Source organism: Podarcis muralis, chromosome 1 (genome assembly GCF_964188315.1).
Source record: "Podarcis muralis chromosome 1, rPodMur119.hap1.1, whole genome shotgun sequence".
In the NCBI taxonomy this organism is placed as follows: domain Eukaryota; kingdom Metazoa; phylum Chordata; class Lepidosauria; order Squamata; family Lacertidae; genus Podarcis; species Podarcis muralis.
In genome coordinates, this window is record NC_135655.1 from 86,163,322 (window position 1) to 86,184,797 (window position 21,476).

At 44.4% G+C, this 21,476-nt stretch overlaps 1 protein-coding gene across 15 annotated transcripts in view; it reads left to right on the forward strand.

The window, feature by feature from the left end:
• Window positions 1–21,476, forward strand: part of TNS1 (tensin 1) — a 318,113-nt gene that overhangs the window by 198,566 nt on the left and 98,071 nt on the right. For 14 of the 15 annotated variants that reach the window (XM_077934367.1, XM_077934376.1, XM_077934384.1 and 11 more), the window contains 5 exons: window positions 1,154–1,195; window positions 16,278–16,327; window positions 18,344–18,515; window positions 19,280–19,330; window positions 20,810–20,932. In XM_077934367.1, coding sequence (XP_077790493.1) covers window positions 1,154–1,195; window positions 16,278–16,327; window positions 18,344–18,515; window positions 19,280–19,330; window positions 20,810–20,932 — 438 coding nt within the window. The remainder of the gene's footprint in view (window positions 1–1,153; window positions 1,196–16,277; window positions 16,328–18,343; window positions 18,516–19,279; window positions 19,331–20,809; window positions 20,933–21,476) is intronic. The other variant, XM_077934370.1, reaches the window with a different exon arrangement.

A 21,476-nucleotide genomic window follows, 5' to 3' on the forward strand; every position in this document is an offset into this window, starting at 1 on the left:
CAAGACTGTTTGGCCAAACACTGTGATTCAGCGAACTGGCATCAGCTATTACTCCCAGATTTTTCTTTTGGCAACCTCCTTCCGCAATGCCTATTGCAATGCCTTCATTTGCAATATGAAGCATGAATACTTGCAAATAAAAATGTGGATTTTCCCTGTGACTTTTAAAAGGGCTATGACCCTTCTAGGTGATACATATGAAGGTGCAGAAAAATGTGAGGTTGAGGCTATAGAAATAGATAGGGTGCGAGATGTTGGAGGGTAGGAAGGGGGAAAACATGAAATAAGTGGGCAGAGGTCTACACACACACAAAAAACATTTGGGATATGCTTTTTTTCAAAAGCGTTTTTAACAAGACGTTGAATTTTCCATAAGGCTCACTGTCGCTGTCTAGTGTCACATTGTATATTGCACTTAAAACGTTTTATTTGCAGCTGTATAGGAGCAAGGTTTAACACAGAAGGGAGACATGGTTGCACAGAGAGAGAAGAAAGAGTACTGTGGTGCATTGAAGGAGGAAAGGGAGTTGACTGAGAATAGTCTAAAAAGGGCCAGCTCCACCATTAGGCAGAGTGAGGCAACCACCTCAGGCAGCAGATACTGGGAGTAAGGTATTGGTGGGCAGAGATGTGCACACCCCAGTGCCCCCTAAGTGAGCCAGCAGCCCCTAGGTGCACTGTCCCTTTGCCAGTGTTGAATGTAAGATTCAACTGTTAGTCCAGTTCTTCTCCATAGGTGGAATTGTAGTGTGTGTTTGCCACCTTGCCTTTTGCCTCAGGCGGCAAAATATCTTGAGCCAGGCCCTGGGCTACAAGAAAACGCAGAATCAGAACGGTGACAAAATGCTTATTTACGGTTAGCATAGCGATGTAGATCTCTCTGGTTAATAACAATTTAAAAATGGTTCTCCAAGTGATTTGTTGCACATTAAAGATTAACTTCCTCTCTTCCCATTAAAATTCAACTTTGTCACAAACTGAGAAGTCTGGCCCACCTTCCAGGGACCTCTTGAATCTTTCCCCTCAGTTTTGAGAAGGAAGTAGAATTTTTGAACATTGCCTGGGAATGTGCAGCTTAGTACTATAAATAAGTGGGGGAACTTTGAACTTATGCTAAGCCTTCATGCTTTCTCTATCTCTCTCCCCTATACAGCCATCTGCTGAGGAAAGTCCTGCGAAGCACTTAGAAACCCCGGTAAGTGATATGATTTTCCTCTGCTGCAGCCAAGAACATTCAGGAGGGGGAATGTCCCTTGGGAATCCCATTGCCTTGTATGCAGTGGTTCTGCCCCCTGTCATGTGTCTTCCCATTTACTCCTTCAGTTTCTTAATCCTCCTGTCCTTGATCTCCCTGCAAATCTCAGGTTCCCACAACCTTTCCTATTCGGGCTTCCTTGTAGCCTACTATGTCTCTTACCTATTTAGCAACTGTATTTCATCTGATTTCAAGCAGAGGCTTGCTCAGGTCTGTAAACATAATGCAAGCAGTCTTGTAGTCAAGTATCAAGTTCATAAGAACAATTACTAAACAGTTACACGTGGCACGATTTACAAAATGGATTCAGAAAATGAACTGTGGCGTAGTGAGTCTTGTTCAAAAACCACACTAGCATCCCCTGTGCTTAATTCTACATTAAAGTAACATGGCCTTGTTTAAAACCAATATAAGCTACATTTCCAAAGGGCAGGCATGTTTTGAACTCGGCATGTTGAGTTGTGATATTTATATGTTGCAAATGAATAATGAGACCAATTCAGTATGCTCAAATGCAGCATAAGGTGCACAGCTTCCTGAACTGCAGTGATTGATGGATGAGGCTGTGATGGATCGTGACTCGTCAAGAGGCACGCTGACTCTGTTTGCATATAATGCTAAGCCAAACTAGGACTTGGAGTGAACATGTGAGCATGTGGGCTTCTGAAGAGGCAATCATTGTTGTTTTGCTCTTCCTGCAGTTCTCCTGCTGCTGCATTGCTGTGAGCTGAGCCGTGGTTTGTCTCAGGATGCCATCTGAACCTGGATTAATTGTTTGCCTCACTCCAGACAAACTATGAGCTGTAAACCAAGAACAGGCCTTGGCTATGACTTACGATTTGTCCAGAGCAAGACAAATCGCAAGTCTGAGTTCAGTCGACATGTTAAGCCAAACCACGGCTTAGCTAACACCAGTGCAGCTGCAGAAGGGGGACCAGAGGAGGAGCAAAGCAGTTGCACTCTCCTCTCCAGGACCCTATCACACTTATGCATTCACTTTAAGCCATGACTTGACTTAGTGTTATGCGTAAGCTGGGAGGAGCTTGAGTTTCTCCTGACAGCTGCTTGTGCCTCCATAGTGAGCCCCACCTCACACCTGGAAAACCATTGAATCCCTACTAGCAGGTATGTTCAGGGATTGAGAACAGTAGCGAGCCCGCATCTAAAGGGTGCAGAAACATCTGCTGAAAGAGTGATACTGAAAAGATGATGGCAACATATCCTGTACAATAATAATAATAACAAATAAAGAAAGACAAAATAAAACTTCTGGGGGAAATAAACAACTTTGAGAAATGTCAGAAAACAGCTTTTCTTTTTATCTCACACAGCGCTGTTTTTTAAAAGGCAGTTGAAGAATGCCAAATAAAAACTCCCTTGCAAATCCCCAAAATAAAAGTCATGTTCTGAAGCATTGAGGATAAATGAGTTCTGTTTGTAGTTTTTAAGAAGGTGGGGACTTGTTCTATGTGCAGTTGTGAGATGTCTGATCCCATGGAGCTTCTGCCTGTGGGCTCCATTAGGGTATGAAACAGAGGAAGGGGTACACCAGTTCACAAAAAAGTATAGTAAGGTAAAGGTAAAGGGACCCCTGACCATTAGGTCCAGTCGTGACCGACTCTGGGGTTGTGGCGCTCATCTCGCCTTACTGGCCGAGGGAGCTGGTGTACAGCTTCCGGGTCATGTGGCCAGCAGGGCCAAGCCACTTCTGATGAACCAGAGCAGTGCACGGAAACGCCGTTTGCCTTCCCGCCAGAGCGGTACCTATTTATCTACTTGCAATTTGATGTGCTTTTGAACTGCTAGGTTGGCAGGAGCAGGGACCGAGCAACGGGAGCTCACCCCATTGCGGGGATTCGAACTGCTGACCAGCAAGTCCTAGGCTGTGTGTAGAAATCCACAAAATATTTTTTTCTATTGACAATGCAGTAATATTACCCTAATGCATTGGAATCACAAGAGCTGATGATCAGGGAACAAATTTAATGTACTCAGCAGTAAGCTATAGTGCAAGGCACTTGCCAACAGACTAGAAGTCACAAAGGCAGACTTGTCAGCTATTGCCACTGTGGTGTCCATTAAATTTGTTGCTCTGACGAAGAGAAACTCAGTTTGAAACTCATTAGGGTAATTTTATTGCATTGCTATCAGAATAATTTGCTTATTTTTTTTTTTGTCCCTTTCCCCTGTGCTTTGTGTGTGTTTGTGTCCTTTTACATTTGTTCTGTTTGGAATTCCAATGTGCCAGTCACCCTCTTCCGTCTACATACAGTACAATTGAAACAGATCAACCCTAAAGGACCCAGTATCAAAAAGTGAGGGGAAACTGGTATTTTTTGAAGTTAGCCAGTTTGCTAAACCCCTGTAAATAACTGTCCTCATGGGTGGTCTACTTGTTTGTGTGCTGCAGTGTCTGAAGTCGGGAGTCACAAAAGGTTGCACAGACTACTTCTATGATTAGTTAAATTGCAAGAAACCATTCTCCTAATCACCAGATTTAGACATTGCAATCTGTGATCCTCTACTTCAGATGTTTTGAAACATGAAAAGAGAAATGGATAATCTTTAGAAATATGACATCTGCTCTGATAGGATGGAAGTTTTATGAGATTCAAGGAATTTCTGGAAACAAAACTGTTATTATTTTAGGATGTATGCAAAACCTCTTGCCCCAAGCTGAATGGCTTTTGTACAAACACAGAGGTATGAAGAGACTCTTCCTGGGTCTTCCCTGTTTGTTTTCCAAAGAGTATTTTCTCCCCCTCCCTTTTTGGCTCGGACACCCACCTAAAGCATCTAGCAAAAGATGCCGGGAATACTAGGCTAGATGGAATGTGTGTTCAAGCCAATCTTGCATTAGCTTTGTCCTTCCTTATGATGCGGTGGCATTGGATGCCCCTCCAGATAGATCCAGCCAATCCCTTGTGGTTGCCTTGGCACCTCAGGACCTTCAATCCGCATTGCCTGGGGAAAGTGGAGGTGACCTGGCATCATGAGATGGGTTGCTCCCTCCTTGGCCATCCATTCGAAATTCTTAATAATTAGGAAAGCTGAAATCAAATCATGTGGATTTGAACTGAACAAGGCTTCTGTGTACTTAGGAAAACAAGATTCTTCTGGCACTGTCCCTTTTTTCCATTACATGCATAGCCTATAAACACTGATGGAGGCCCCTCCCTGTAGTTGAGCACCTATTCATTACCATGACACTCTTTGTTTATCAGTGGTCTCTTGGAAGAGACAATGATGTCTTCAAGGATTCTCAGACTGTCGTAATTTTACATGCAATACTTAATTTTGTTCCCTTCGGTGGGCCATCAGTGGAATATGGGGGATGTATTTATTTATTTTAGGGACGCGGGTGATGCTGTGGTCTAAACCACAGAGCCTAGGGCTTGCCGATCAGCAGGTCGCCAGTTTGAATCCCTGTGATGGGGTGAGCTCCCGTTGCTCGGTCCCTGCTCCTGCCAACCTAGCAGTTCAAAAGCATGTCAGAGTGCAAGCAGATAAATAGGTACCGCTCCGGTAAATGGCATTTCCGTGCACTGCTCTGGTTTGCCAGAAGCAGCTTACGCATTCTGGTCACATGACCCAGAAGCTCTCCGTGGACAAACGCCAGCTCCCTTGGCCAGTAAAGCAAGATGAGTGCCGCAACCCCAGAGTCGTTTGCAACTGGACTTAACAGTCAGGGGTGAATTACCTTTAACTTTACCTTTATTTATTTATTTATTTTATTACCAACCAAACTACTACTTCTTCTTCTTCTTCTTCTTCTTCTTCTTCTTCTTCTTCTTCTTCTTCTTCTTCTTCCTCCTACACATTGTTATACAGTGAGTTTCAGACTATATACCCAGAAAGCTTTTGGGGTATTCCTCACTGAGAAAATCAGTGGTGCTGGACAAAAGTTCCTCCTGAAGGAGTTTCCCGGCTACTACCAATAATCACCTGCATTGTGCAATAAAAGTGGCTTGGGTCATAGGAAGTGTCACATCATAGGGTTGATGCAAGGAAACTTCCATTTTCCTCCTCCCTTCTGCAACCCCCTTCACCCAATCTTGAAACGTATTTCCTGAGAGATTCAATATTGCCCTGAATGGCATGGACACATGGAGCTGGTTGGAGGGGTGGGGAGATCACCCCAAACAGGGCACAGGCAACTTTTATAAGTGGAAAGGAATTAACTTCACTATGGAATGGGTTAAATTTATTGCTTAAGTGGCCTCAAGTTCAGCTAGAAAGCTTTGTCAATACATGAACTTTTTAAAACAAAAACCCAGAACCAATTCAGCACAACGATCAAATAAATAACAAACCAAGAGCAACATAATGCTGGGGGTATCCAAGTATAATAACAGCACCTCGCAGTTCCTGTGCAGAATAGAAACAGTTTTATGGTTTCTAAAACTAGATTTCCCAAAAAAATCACAACAGAAAAGACCAAGTTCCTGCTTGCATCAACCCTACCATCTGATGGAAGCAGAATGGTGGGGACGCTTTCTCTCTCTTGGTCTCTCTCTCCTCTCCCCCAATGCCTGCTGTCAGTTAAAGTTGCCTAAGGTTGAGTTTATACATTCTTGTAATTCTTCTGTAGTTACTTATGGTTAAAAAAAAAAAGTTCTGCTGCATGGATGAAAGCAACATAACAATTGTATGAAACTGGATGTTTGAGAAGTAGCCATGATCTAGATATGTGTGTTCATTTAGAGTAGAGGTGGAGAATCTGTGGCCCTCCAGATATAGCTGGACTTCCAACAGCCCCAACCAGCACAGCCCAGGGATGGTGGAAGCTGTAGTTCAGCAATATCTGGAGGGTCACAGGTTCCCCATTACTGATGGAAGAATTACAAGTGGAGGAACTGGAAGCACCAGAAGTCAATTACTATTGGAACCATAATATGCCTTTCCCCCCATTTTCTTTCCCAGCTTTCCTTGTATGACTGCATTAGTGGAAACAGGGGGAAGGGTGTCACACAACAAGCGATTTTCAAACTTTCTAGTTTCAGGAGAGTCTTCCCATGCTCGCTTGTGGGGCAAGAAGCATTGCATATCAGCCTGAGAATGCCTGTGGGCTGTAAAAGATACAGGGAGCATGTTGTAGGGCATATGGCCCGGGATCCAGCTAACCCCGAATGCTAACAGAAGCTCCTGCTAGTGCAACAGGGCACCCCCCTCTCCTCTCCACACAATCTCCCCGTGCCTCCCAGATCCTCTGTAAAGGGTCAGAAGAACTTCCAAGAACAGCACATGAAGAGAGGAGAGGGCAGGTTGTTCTGCCTGGGAAGCAGAAATGTTTGCGCTGATGGAATGATAGGTAGAGGGTGACAATGAATTCCTCCTATACACCTCAGAGGCCACTGGCTAGGACTCTTTAGGCCTCATTGCAGCCTTGTGTAGACTCAAAATGCTCTCCAAAACCCACCTAGCACTCTCCAGCAGCATCATGCATTAGGGATGATTGGTAGCAGCAATGTGCAAACTACTTTTAAGGAAATCCTGCCTGCCATTATATTGATCCTTGTTGAAGCACCCCTGACAAATTTTCTTGGGGTTCCGAGGAACACTCATACATGATGACCTGTTAAGAACCTGCATATTTTGAAGATTTCTACATCATTAATCTAGATGAGAAAAGCCCCCAATTTCCATTTTTTAACTCTCTATTTCTATGAATCCAGCTGTCAGGCTCATATTCTGCAGCAGTGACCTTGGTTACTAAGCCTTGTGGCGCTTGATTGCTTTTGCTGCAACAGGCTGGCATAGAAACAGAAGCAAGGTGTGTGTTGAAGAGTAAAGAAGGTGATATTGAGGGCAACACTCTAGAATAAGTGGGGTGCCAGCCTTTAAAAAGGATCGTTTGTTACTTTCACCATTCCGCCTGGTCCTGAATTCTGGATAGGGTGCTTTCTGAGCATTTAATTTGCCTGGAAGCTGTTATTCCTATCAGCTGATATCTGCCTGACTCTTCCTCGTGGTGTGTGTGTGTGTGTGTGTTGGGGAGAGCGGTTCAGGAAGGGGTGGGGCTCCATTTCCACCAGCAGTAACAACAACAGGAGAGCTGTTTGTGGTTAGTGTGTTGCATCGTGAGCCACAGGGACCCAACGGCAGCGTCAGAGACTGACCATGCCAAACATGGTGCCCACTGCGTGCCAGGCTTGTGCCGCTCTTTAATCAAACACCGTCCCTTTATTATTGTGGACTTCCTTGGATTGAGTCTCTGAGGAGGAGAGAGGGATTGCTCTGGAGAGAGATTTAAGAAAGAGTGGGCACCATGCCCTGGAAATGGATTAGCAAAACTGCTACTCTCCCGAAGGTAAGCCTTTGTTTAGGGTTGGAGGGGTGTGTGCGTGCTGTGGTGGAGATGCCAAGCCTTGTAATTGGATTTGCACATAGGAAAAGGGTGGGAATTAGTTAAACATCTCCAAATAGGGATTTGCCTTGAGCTCTGTTCTTTCTGGGCAGGATGGAATCTTTGGATCAGATCTTTATACGAGTTTTATGAACAACAACAACAACTACAGTTACTGCATGCACATGGTTCTAGCGCACATCTCTTTTGAGCAGCCTCATGGAGTGCTGCTTTGATGGAAGGAAATCCAGTTCTGGCTCTGTGTGCAGCTTGTTTTCTCCCTTCATCACAGCCAGCTGGCTCAACGAGCCAGGAGTAATTTGTTCTCATGTCTACGGATGACACCAAAAGGGGGGAAATATGGTGTCTCAAGGTTTTATTATCGCTTTAAAGTCTGAATATCCTATACCTCATATAATCAGAATGGTTTTTCTAATCTGTATGAAATTTATTTGACACTGAGAATCTACTTGTTTTGTGGTGTAGTCTGTAACTGAATTTCATAGGGATCTGATGGAGAATGGCCAAGTTATTCAGCTTAAAACTTTGGATTTAATGCCTGTGTGAGGCGGCACCTCCCCCACACTGCCAAGTAATGCCTTAAAAATATTCTTTTGGCAGTTATATCCAGAATTCAGGTATGTTGCTTGGACTTCTCTCTTGTTGAAAATCCACTGTGTGCATATAAAGGAATAAAGTTTCAGAGTTAACCAGTTGTAATAAATGGGAGCTGAGGCGAGGACAAGTTACCTGTGTGTGTGTGTGTGTGGGGGGTGCCATTAAGGCAGGTACAGACAATGGCAGCTTATCAGTTTTAAAAGGTACACCGACTAGCACTTCCTGGAGATATTTGAGTGCCTACAAATGGCATGTGCAGCCACTTGAAGCCAAGCCATTAATGTGTGATGATACCTGCATGCCATCCTGCCTGCATGAATCCGCCTGGCTGAGGGGAGGCTGCACAGTAACCTAGATGTGCTTTCTCCTTCAGCCAAAGCAGGGGACCCTCCACCCCAGTTCAGAGCAACAGTATATCCTTTTCCTCCTGAGATATATGCAGAACTACCTTACCTCAGGCAGCAGATACTGAAGAGGGGAAAGAGAAAGTGATGGCGAGCTGTTGGAGGGCAGAACTGTCTGTGCTATGTGGGCTAACCTGCACCCCTTATGCTAGCCTGCTGCCTCAGGTGTGGTAAAGGACACTGTCATTTTACCAGTGTTGAAGTAAGATTCAATTCCTAGTCTGGTTAGGTTGTGTATATGGTGTATGTGTGTGTGTAAAATTTTCCTGCATGGGACAGGTGGTTGAAACGTGAATGTGCATTTGAGGGAGTTTGCTAATGTGTATGTGTATTTTATTGTGTGTGGTAGTTTTGTGTGTCTCTCTGTGTGAGAGAGCACGGTTATCTCTCTGTGTGTGAATGTGTATGAGGGAAAATGGTCCCCCCTCTGCATCTGCATATGTGTGAAGGATGATTTTGTAGGAGTGCATGTGGGAGAGAGGATGGGATTGCCTTCTAAAATTGTCTGCATCTGAATTTCTCATTGGATGTTAGAGATCTGAATTGTTTCAGGAGTGGGCCAGCTGCACTAGGGGTGGGGGACCATTTTTGCTTGGTGGGCCAGATCCTTATCTGCCCCTACCCTCCACAGATACACTTTGACAGATGGGTGGGACACCATTGGCACCATGGGCAGGTTTGTTTGTTTTTGTCATGCCTACCTGTCAAATCCCATGCACAGCACTTCCAAAGCACCTGACAACCAGCTTGTTGTTGGCCACATGGGTACCACAGCACACGAAGCTTCGCCAACCCTTTGCTTGGCACTTGGGAAACGTTGAGCATAAGGGCTTTCAGAGCACTTTCCAAACAACAGCTAGCTCAGGCATAGGCAACCTCGGCCCTCTAGATGTTTTGGGACTACAACTCCCATCATCCCTAGCTAACAGGACCAGTGGTCAGGGATGATGGGAGTTGTAGCCTCAAAACATCTGGAGGGCCGAATTTGCCTATGCCTGAGCTAGCTGTTGAGTGTTTGGGAATCACTGTGCAAGTGCTTTGTAAGCTCTGTACTTTGCGCTTCCCAATCACCAAGAATAGGGGGGCAAAACTGCTTTCTGTGGGGATTAGCTGTGTGATCAAGTTCTCCATGGGGAACTCAGCTGCGAAGCCAACTGAGCAGGCTTGAACTCACTGCCCATCAGTTGAAGGGGCGGGAGCTTCAACCCTGTTTTCTGTGGGGATCAGCCACACAGTCATGTTCCAAATGGGGAACTTCAGTGAAGAGCTGACGCAGATGAATCTGTACGTGCCCCATACCAGACATTAGATATGACATTAGGTGTGATGTAGATGAGCACATCTAACAGCCAAGGAAAATGGCCTTGCAGGCCAAATTGGGACCTTTGCTGGGCCAAATATGGCCCACAGGCCAGAACTTCCCCACCTCTCTGGTATAACACATGTAGTCAAAGACAAACCCATAATGACTGTCTTTAGGTTCAGCTTGCTGCTTTGTCCTTCTTCCCTCACTTGGCATTTCCATTACTGGGACCCTATAATTCAACAGCTGTTTTAGAAGTAGGTGATTAGATCTGAGCTCTGCAAACTCACCATGTAAGTTTGGGCATGGGAGTGTGGAGCCACCTTGGGACGAGAGTTTTAGTTACTAAAACTTTTAACAAATGCTTTTAACTGAAGATACCAAAACAAACAAGGTGTGAATGTATATTTTCCTCTCAGTCAGATCTTTCTTTAATTAGAACCACCACTTAGTGTTTCAGAGGAGGTCACAAAGTCACCAAACAAATTGAGCACATATGGAATTTTTGAGGCCATGGGAATGGTGCACAAATAGAAGCTTCCTGCTCGTACAACTCACACATTTCCTCCTGGTGTTCTGTTCCGTCAAGGCCCAAGCCAAGGCGAGCCAGAGTTCAGTTCTAATGGCTTGGGGAAGACCTTTTTGTTGCATAGCGTGATGTTTTCAGCTCTGTAAACCTTACTACTGGGCTGCTCCAATATAGTTATAATGGGGCTGTTAAATTCCCTGCATCCAAAGTTTTGTAGCATGCTCCGGCAAGACTTTGCTCTCACTTGCATGTAACACTGAGCTAAGCAGGCCAGATTTATATGGTTGTCCTTTGCATGGATTATTCAGTGCATGTGTGTGTGTGTGTGTGTGTGTGTGTGTGTGTACGCACCAAACTAGTATTTCCAGTTATTCTGAGTGCTTTGAGATTGTGGCTTTTAAATATCCTGGAAAATCTTGGAAAAGTGTTTAGTTAGGATATCATCTTAGAGCAATATATCAGTCGTACCGTAGCGAAGGTTAGTGTGCTCTACTCTCACTTTCCCAAAATTCTGACTCTGCAAGCCATCTAAGGCAGCATACCCCCCTCCTTAAAGGTAAAGGAACCCTGACCATTAGGTCCAGTCGTGACCAACTCTGGGGTTGCGGTGCTCATCTTGCTTTACTGGCCAAGGGAGCCGGCGTACAGCTTCCGGGTCATGTGGCCAGCATGACTAAGCCGCTTCTGGCAAACCAGAGCAGTGCATGGAAACGCCGTTTACCTTCCCGCTGGAGTGGTACCTATTTATCTACTTTCACTTTGAGGTGCTTTTGAACTGCTAGGTTGGCAGGAGCAGGGACCAAGCAACGGGAGCTCACCCTGTTGCAGGGATTCGAACCGCTGACCTTCTGATCAGTGGTTTAACCCACAGCACCACCCGCGTCCCCCCTCCTTACGTTAGGGCAAAGCCTGCTTTTATAATCTCTCTGCACTTTCTAGCCCCTCCCCAATTAATGAACCCCTTGATTAAAAAGGTTTATCTAGACTGCACGCCCTGTTTGTGGACACAGAATATTTCACTTCTCTGTAGCGTGCAGCATCTTATGCATGAAGAAACAGTGGCTATTGTACAATTGGTCTGGGTTGAGGACCCTTTTGGGCCCCTGTGCATCAACTGAGGGGCAGGGGATTCAAATCTGCTCTGTGGAGGATTCAGGCAGAGGAAAACTTCCCCATGCATCAGCTGATGGGCAGGGAGTTCAGTCCTGCTTTCTGCTGGGATCTGCCCCCCAGCTGTGCCTCTGCCTGCACCACACCTGATGTCACATATAATGCCAGGTGTGGGGAAGGTGGGTGTGGTTTGGGGAAAATAGCCACATGTGCCAAATGGAGAACATACCTTTGGGGCTCCCCAGTTGTTAGAGCAACCCAGTGTGTGTATATGGAAGGTGAACTAAACCCTAATGTATTGTCCAAAACTAAGCCAAATCTCCATCTAATAGAAGCCGGTTAACTGGCAGGTCATTCGTTAAAAGGAGTGGTTGTGATTCATCTTCTGGAATGCTACACTTGGCAAAACTGAGATCTAAATTACTAGTTTCAAATGATAGTGGAGTGAATGGAGCCATTCACAGCTTGCACAGAACTGATGTGCATTAAACATGTGCGGTGAACACTTTTCCTCATACACACCCCACAGTTGTCCATGGTGCTGATTGTGCCGGGCACAATGCAGTGCATGTACTAAAGCCATCCTCATGGCCTTGATCTAACCTTGGGAACATTTAAATTATGTCTTCTGAACATGGGAATATTCAGTCCTGGAACAGTTTGTCCTGCCACAACGCTGACATAGCTGTGGCAAGACAGTGCCTGAAAACCTGCCTAGCAGATATTCCCTTGACACCACAGATAAATTATAGGTGATCCTAGCACCCCATAGATTTTCCTACCTTCAGTGATGGACAGAAGCCCTGACCTGTCTTAACTGAACAGATGTGACGAAGGCTAGCAGATTCCATCCTGAGGAAATTTACTGTCATTGAATCGGAGCAAATACCTTGACTGGAAAAGGGCTCTTCAGTATCTTCATGGTAGTGATTGCATCCTATGTGCTTGTGCAGTAAAACTGGCCTTGCATTGATATCTAGTCCACCAGCCTTCCAAGCCGCTGCTATTATCTTGACTGACTTTCGAGAAAATGAAACTCAACACAGCCTTTAAATTACTTCCTGCAGTTCTCCTCCTCTTCAATCCCTGGTGGCTTTTGTTCTGTCCAGCTTGATAAATAGTCTCCTAATGATCCTTGTTAGGGCCTTGATCCCCCATGTATTTGTAAACCCCCGGCTGCTAATTAGCCAATTATCTCTGCTAGTAGGACCAAGGAATTCAGACTACAGCAGGCTCAGTCAAGGCATTGTGTGGTGCTCTGTGCTCCTTTTCCTCTGCTAAAGTAGAAGAAGCAAAATCAGCCTGGGATGTGTAACACTGGAGGTGAAGCAGTCTGCTTTTTCACCTGTGAAGGAAGAGAAACAGGGTCCCCATATCCATGGGCATAACCAGGATTTATATGGGGGGGGGATCAATGTTGGGGGAGCAGAAATGAGATATCTGCTGCACAATTGGTCAGCTAGTTAAGTATTTTTATTTATTTAGCTATGCCCATGCCTATATCACTTTAAAAAAACAACGCCTTCATTGAAACAGATTCCAGGATAGCGCACAACAGCAACAATTAGAAATAATTTTCACATTCAATAAAAGCAAAACATAACCTATCAGAAAACCAATATATCAGCTGTCATACAACAACAACGCAGCTAAAGTCCCAGATGGTAGTCCCTTTAAAAATGCCTGGGCACCTTTCCACTATAGGTAAAAACCATGGGTAAAAACCCCCAAAGAAAACAGCTGGGCAAGAATGATTCTGAGCTTGAAAATTATCAGAGGGAAAAGGGTTAGATTGTTTTTCTCCTCCTCTGTCCAATATGCATAGACTCCCTTGCTCCATCTTTCTTTTTATATATATATATAATATTTATTCAAAGTTTAAAGTTACAAAAAGAAAAAGAAACAATACAAAATACAAAAAAAAGAATACAGCAATAACAGAAAAAGAAAAAAAAAGAAAAAGTATAAAAATACATCACTTAAAATATCTTTCTTTCCTTCTTTTTGATGGAGGGGCAGAGTCTCTGCAGAGGAAAAGAGCATGAGGTTTGCTGTTAGTTTGAGCTTTAATGGAAGAGACATATCTCGCCTTGGGCTTCTGCAGAGTCATATGGCTGTTTCTGTCCTAAACAGCCCTTGATTGTGACAGGAGCAATCACAGAGCTCCCTCCTATGGCAAGAGGATTGTGTCATTGGTTGGCAAAGTCAACAGATATAAAACACATGCAACTTTTACATGCCTGGATAGGCTTGCCTAAAGGAAAGGCCCTGGGGAAACACAACAAAGGTGCCGGCCTGATTTCAAGAGGGAGGGACTTCTAAAGTATGGGTGCTGCCTCACTGAAAGGTTTATTTCTTCCAAGTGCAGAGCAAGTATTATGTGGCACCTGTAACAGTGCCATTAGGATATGGGATATTTCATAAGTAGATTTTTAAAGAATGTTGTGGATGGAGACATGGGACTATCACTTTCAACATGCAAACTGATGCACAGGTACTGAGCAACAGCAGATTTTCATATTGATATGAGATAGTCTTTCCTGTAGGAAAATACATGCACAGAGAACAACCCCAACAGACCCCCCCCCCACTTCACCTTACATGTATCAGTTAGCTGTGCAGGTTAAGATAGTGTCTACTCTTTGCATAAATATTTCACAGCTCTCTTCTTCAGCCTCCTTACTACCTGCTTGCTTTCATCTCCCTGTTTACTCTTTCCTCATGGGGCTTTTGTACGCAGTTCCTTGCCCACCAATAAGTGCTGCGTGATCTTTTGTTTCACCACTACAGCTGTCAGGATTTGGCTCTGTTGAGAGGCTGTTGAACTGCCAAATGATCTCTTAACTCTGTGCAGAGCTCAATTGTCACCAGTAAATTATGTCTTCCACCATCCCTCATTTCAAAACAGGAGGAGGCGAGGGAGCCTGGGGGATAGGTTTGGAAATAAAGAATTATTGTTCATTATTTATTTCATAAATAATAAATAATAAAGGGACGCGGGTGGCACTGTGGGTAAAAGCCTCAGCGCCTAGGGCTTGCCGATCGAAAGGTTGGCGGTTCGAATCCCCGCGGCGGGGTGCGCTCCCGTTGCTCGGTCCCAGCGCCTGCCAACCTAGCAGTTCGAAAGCACCCCCGGGTGCAAGTAGATAAATAGGGACCGCTTACTGGCGGGAAGGTAAACGGCGTTTCCGTGTGCGGCTCTGGCTCGCCAGAGCAGCGATGTCACGCTGGCCACGTGACCCGGAAGTGTCTCCGGACAGCGCTGGCCCCCGGCCTCTTGAGTGAGATGGGCGCACAACCCTAGAGTCTGGCAAGACTGGCCCGTATGGGCAGGGGTACCTTTAAAAAAATTTATTTCATAACACATCGCTGCTCCATAGATCCTAGTGGATGCTCCTCAATTCAGACACTAAGATTTCACAGTGGCTCTTCTGTTTTGAAAGTTTGATAATCTTTACAGCAGAGGAGCTGTGTGGTGATACTTGACCCGGAGCGTTGTTCTTATTTCAACCCACAGCAAGCTATGAAAAGTACCTTCTGGCTATACTCTCAAAACTGTGGGTGGTCAGAACCTTACAGCTTTAGAGAGGCAGTCTAGAGAAGATAAGGGTGCTATCAGGTAGCCTGCCAGTTATCTTGTTAGATATTTGAAGATTTTGTGGGTTGACTTTGTGGGTTGCCTCAAAGCGCTTGCTCCTTGATTGAAGAGGGAGTAGCTATGGGATTAGACCTGTGGAAATCATCCCTCCAAGACTGAGTAGCTGCTCTGTTTGTCTAGGAGCAAGCCCTTTCAGTCTTCACTGAGACCAACACAAGATACGTTGGCTGCCTCAAATGATTATGGTGCGTCATTTGAGAGGTGTGTGCCAGCATCTGCCATGACTGAGCATGCTGGAGCCCACCTCTTACTTTGTGTATCATTACAGTTGCCAATATAGGGAACATTTGCAACCTTGAAAAGGATTATACAGTTCCTTGGCTTCCATCATACTGGGTGTGAGGGACAATCTACCAATTGTGCCACCCCCACTTTGGATGCTTGAGCCATTAACTTGGAGCCCTGGAATTCATGGAATCAGCCTTTGAAATCTAAATACATTTTAGCTCAGAGCTCACTTTCAGGTCAGGTTGGGCCACCTGTAAGTATTCTTTGGGCATGAATCTGATGTACCCTTTTCCTTCCATGGAGCAATATTGGAAAGTGACTGTAAAAAAAAAGATGATTTTAATTTGTGTATTTTGCTTGCAAAGCCCATTCCCCACCCTCCTTTTTTTTGAGGGGCATGCTCTTTCATTTGCTGAGCTGTAAAATGGAAAAAAGATCCTTAATTTGCTCCATTGGTGATGTTCAGTGAAGTAAAAATTTCATGGAATGCAGGGTGCAGTACCGAAGGCTATTCAAATACCCGAGAAGTGGGGAAAGAAGGAGATTGCAGTCTAACTGAAACTCCAGAACCTTAAATGCAGATGTTCCAGAATAAGCTTCTATGAAATATCTAGAACAGGGATATTTTGTGTGTGGGAGCAGAAAATATCTTTGATCGGGCCACCTTAAAGTGATATTTTCCAGGTCAGGCTAGGCAGGCCGCGCTTAGAAGCTAGGCAGAAGGAGACCCAGTTGCTTCCATTCCTGCTGAACCTGTCACTCTACAATGAAGCAACGTACTGCAGTAACATGCTTTCTCACCCTTTTGTCACTCTTGTTTTATTAGGTGTTTGCAAAGTCCCCCAAAATTATCCAGGCACGACGTAAACCCTCAAGGTAAGGCTCAGTGTTTGATGAGAGTACTTCATGGAGAGTCTTTCCTGTGAAACTCAAAACACCAAGAAACACAAGTGGGGTGAGCGCAGCTGTGTTCAGGTTCTGCTTGCAGGTTTCCCACAGATATCTGCTTGGCCAGTGTGAGAACAGGATGCTGGACTAAATGGACCTTTGGCCTGATCCAGCAGGGCTCTTCTTGTGTTCTTCCACTGCTCTCTTCATAATTAGGGACATGCAAAACTGCCTCCATTATTTCCATGGGTATATCTGCCTTGCTTAAAATTGATAGCACATGTTCAAGATATTTATCTGCAAAAGCTAATACACTTAAAAAAAAAAAAAGGGTAAGGTTTTCCCCAGATAGTTATTTGACATGTTAGTTCATGTGTTCAGATCTGCTGTTATACTGCTTTGTTCTCATTTAAAGGCACAGAGATTTAGGATATGTTGTGCATGGCTCCCAGCTGAAAGGCAAGGAGTAACTGAAAGGAGTAACTGGAACTGAAAGGGGTAACCTTAAGAATATAATAAGAGCACTAAGGTATCAGGCCAAAGGCCTATCTAGTTCAGCATAATGTTTCCTATAGTGGCCAACAGCATGTCTCTTGGGAGCTGAAAAGGGCAGTCACTCTCTTCTGCTATTTTCTCCCTGTAGCTAGTATGCTGCCTCTGATGCTGGAGGGAGCCTTTGCATATGCACCGATGCTTCTTCTTAGAAAGAGCACTTACTGGCTTACTCTTGAATAGGGTGCAATGACAATTTTTGTTCCCTATTTACGTTATTGCCAGAACACAATTTTCAGGGTGCATATTAATATCCTGCACAATAGGGCAGTGCTTGTTTTTGTTCTACTTCCCCATGAATCCACAAACATTTTTGGACAAAGGGTTTCTTAATTCAGGATGCTTGTTAAAAGCTGAAAAATGTGTTTCCTTGTGGCCCTATGCTTGCGTTACATGGTGTCAGTGTTGACATCCAGTGTTTGGCTTAAATATTTCCCCTTGTCCAAACACACATGCACTTATAGACATTATGCAACAATACTTCTTTATGGTGCTGTATTCCTTGGTTGGAATTATTCCCACAGCAGTTTCTCTGGTTGCTACAGTCTCTGGGTATCCCCAGATTTCATTCTCTGCATTTTGCACCGGTCATCCTGCATGATGGAACCATATTCTGCTGTGCAGTATTCCATTGAAAGAAAAGCTCAAAGAGAATGTTGAGAATGGTCTCTCTCTTCCTTGGAGCCACAGTATTGCCTTACTCCTGATAAGTGTTCATAAGCACACATGATGATTTAATTAAAGTCTCCATGGAACAACTGCACTTTAAAAAATGTTCAGAAGCCCACTTGAAACACCCTGTGAATGTCCCCTAAAGTTGTCTGCAGAAGCAAAGTGAAACAAGTTTGTGTATTTATTACTGCTAATAATAATAATTTATTAATCACCCTCCACACAATTTTGTCATGATGATGTGCAGTAAACAAAAACCGGGAGGAAACAGCTGGTACATTTAAAATAAAACTAACACAATACAGAACAGATACTCATGCCAAAGACCCGTTCTGGGAAAGCCTGCTGGGGAAAAAATGTATCCAATGGTTTCTGGAAAGGGCAGATAGTGGGCACCTATTGTACCTCAACAGGAATGCTATTCCACAGAACAGGCAGCCATGCTAAAAGTCCTGCTCCAGATTACTTGCTTTGCTTGCTCCACCAGCCTGCTGGAATATTTCCCGATTCTGTCCTCACCCCAGGTGCTGGTGGCAGCAATAGCAGCAGCAATGGTTGCTTGCTCCACCTGCTCACTTGGGACTTATTGGACTTCCCTTGCTGTGTTGAAGCTTGGCTGCACAACAGACAAGTGCAAGTAAAGTAAAATGATGTGTATATACACGCACACAGATGCACAAACAGTGCTAGGGGAAGATTACACAGACAGACTTTCCCATCTTTATACCTTTGTTCTTTCCTCTCTGCCGTTGACGGTTTAGTTGCTTCTCTTTGCCCTAGGAGCTTGAGCCTAAACCAGGCCATGGAGGACACTTGTGAACTAGACCTGGTGTATGTCACAGAGCGGATCATTGCTGTCAACTTTGCAAGTTTGTCGGAGGAGCAGACCTTCTCTAGCAACCTGAAGGAGGTGGCACAGATGCTGAAATCCAAGCATGGGGACAGTTACCTGGTAATAAGTGTGGGATATTTTAATTCATTTTTACTGTCTTCAGAAAAATGCTGGGAGCAACTGCATTCTGTGAGCATCGAATTCTGACATCATTAGCTGTATTCTATTTCCCACAAATGCACCATATCAAAGAAGTCTAGACTTTCTTTTGTAATTGGTCTAGACCTAACTCATTTTCCTGGTCATTGATGAAACCCTTCTTTACAGATTTCTACTTTTAAAAATTTCATTGTGGTTTTGTGTCACAACATCTTTAAACCCCTTTCGCCATAGACAACACTGCTGATTCTGTCCACTGGGTGGTATTCAACTAGGATTTACTCAAAGAAGACTTAGTTATGTTCATTAATGGCAATGGGTTTACTCTGAGCACACCTTAGTTGAATGCCACTCATTTTTGTTGTTAACGTACTGCTGGCAGCTTCAAAATCCTGAAAACCCACCTCATTCACAAATCCATTTCATTTTCCATTGCAGTAAATTGCAGAAAATATATGGGTGCCTAAGTAGTACATGGAGCTAACTCTGAAAATCAACAACAACAACAACAACAACAATTAGTGTACAGCTCATGCTTGCAATTCCAGGAAGAGGAAGCACATACGCATGTGTGTGTTTGTGGTGGTGGTGGGGGAGAAACATGTCATAGCCTTGGAATCCTGTAGTTGATGCTCCCATTCAGTTTTCTATCATATTGTTGCCCACAGGCCTCCACCTCATCAACCAATTCTTCTAACATGGTTTATTTCTTTCCCATCCACTAGCTTTTTAACCTGTCAGAGAAGAGGCATGACATCAGCAAGCTCCATTCCAAGGTAAGATGGAGATGCTTATTGATAAATCATGTTTTTTTGGTGGAAAGGGTGAAAGAGAGATATCTTTGACAGGCTGGGGAAGAAAACTCTATGATACTCGGGGTCTCTTCCAGCTATATAACTCTGTGAACCTAAACATGCTACAATTCAACCTCCAGATCTACTTCCCCTCAGTTGTATGTAGTTTTTGGCTCTCGGCTTCAGTCTCAGAGGGGACTGCCTGAGTTGTTCCTGTTCTGCTTTTTGGAGTTCCCTCTAATGTGCTGCTCCTTAAGCCTTTTGTATGTGTACTTCTCTCTGCGTGTTTGTTTTGTCCACTAATCCAACCATGCTGCTGCTGTCTTTGGTTGCCAAAGAAGCTGTTCATCCATCCAAGGCCAGGCACATGGCTGAAATACTTTGCCTGCCTCTCTGCTCTGAAGGAACAGCTAATGTTGTAGGTTTGCCACCACATGTATCAAAGGACAGTGGCAGCAGGTTGATATTGCTAGGTTGGCAAGTTGTCGTCAGGTGGGGAGCCAGGGGCAAAATACCAATCTCCTAGAAATTTCTGGGACAGAGATAGGAAGTGGTTTCCTTTTGCAAGCAAAGGCTCTAGCTTCACTGGTCAGAAATCACAGCAAAGCAAAAAGACGAGATAAAAGTATTGGAAATTGGGATATGAATGCAACCTAGCATTTACTGTATATAAGCTTTTGATGGTGTTCAAAGTACTTCATCTAAGCAATCTTTAGAACAACCCTGTACAGAGCAGGGTAGAAGCTGAGGCTGAGATAATATTGGCTTGCCTTGTGAGCTCCTGGCAGAGGCAGTCATCCTTGTAGTCAACACATGAGTATGCACACAGATCCATACTGTAGGATGGCCAATTATTCATCAATGCAGGTTGTTAGCATTGGCAGTTCTGTATGCAAAATATGGCCTTTGCAAAGTTTTGCTGGAAGCTCTTGAGATGTTCTTAAGGAATGTGCTCAGAGCTCCCCAACTTTCCATATAAACCCAGCCTCAAAACTCTGTAAAGTGGATTATGCCATGAAGTACTATGGGAATCTGTTGTCCTTTCATGCTGCCTCAGAATCTTGTGCCTGAATTGAGCTAGCCTCATCCTGCCTAATGGCCTTCAAAACTGGGATTTGTTGTTGTTGTTTAGTCATTTAGTTGTGTCCGACTCTTTGTGACCCCATGGACCAGAGCACGCCAGGCACTCCTGTCTTCCACTGCCTCCTGCAGTTTGGTCAAACTCATGTTTGTAGCTTCGAGAACACTGTCCAACCATCTCGTCCTCTGTCGTCCCCTTCTCCTTGTGCCCTCAATCTTTCCCAACTTCAGGGTCTTTTCCAGGGAAAACTGGGATACCTTTGTTCAATAGCAACATCTAATCAAAAGTGTACCGGGGGAGGAATCTTCATCTTCTTTAACACTTTCCTTTCTTCTTCGTCTTCCTCTTGCTTGGAAACCTCTGCTCTCCTTCTGCCACAGGTGCTGGATTTCGGATGGCCTGACTTGCACACACCTGCCCTGGAGAAGATATGCAGCATCTGCAAGGCCATGGATACGTGGCTGAATGCTGATCCTCACAATGTGGTGGTTCTGCATAATAAGGTGAGAGAGAAGTGAATGAGTTTTCCCTGCAGAGTTTCCATGTGGTTCCTTCCTCTGGTTAGTTGGAAAGGACAGGATAGGTGGCTGTGTGAATGACAGCCATTTGTTTTTCACTTCTGTGTGTGTGGTTGTGTTTTTTTTTTTTTGGGGGGGGGGAGGTTATTTGGTTGTTGTTTTTATTTTGCTTATATACTTTGTGGTTTTATATTCTGATTTTGTTCTGTGACCCGCCCTGAGACTTCTGGGTATAGGGTGGTATATAAATTCAATAAATAATAATAATAATAACACCATTTGAACCTGGCACCTGAAACTTACCAGTGATGGTGCCCACCTGATTTCTAATGGGAAGGAATTCCCTAGAACTGGGCCCACTGCATGGAAGGCATGAGTCCTCATTGCCATAATTTGTGCTTCTGGTCTATTAATATGCTCCCCCAGTTCATCTCAGTGATTGGCTTAGGACACACAGGGTCAAGCAAGCCTTCAGGTATCCATTGGCTAACTTTTGCAGGGGCTTTGTACATTAGTGCAACCTGGCCTA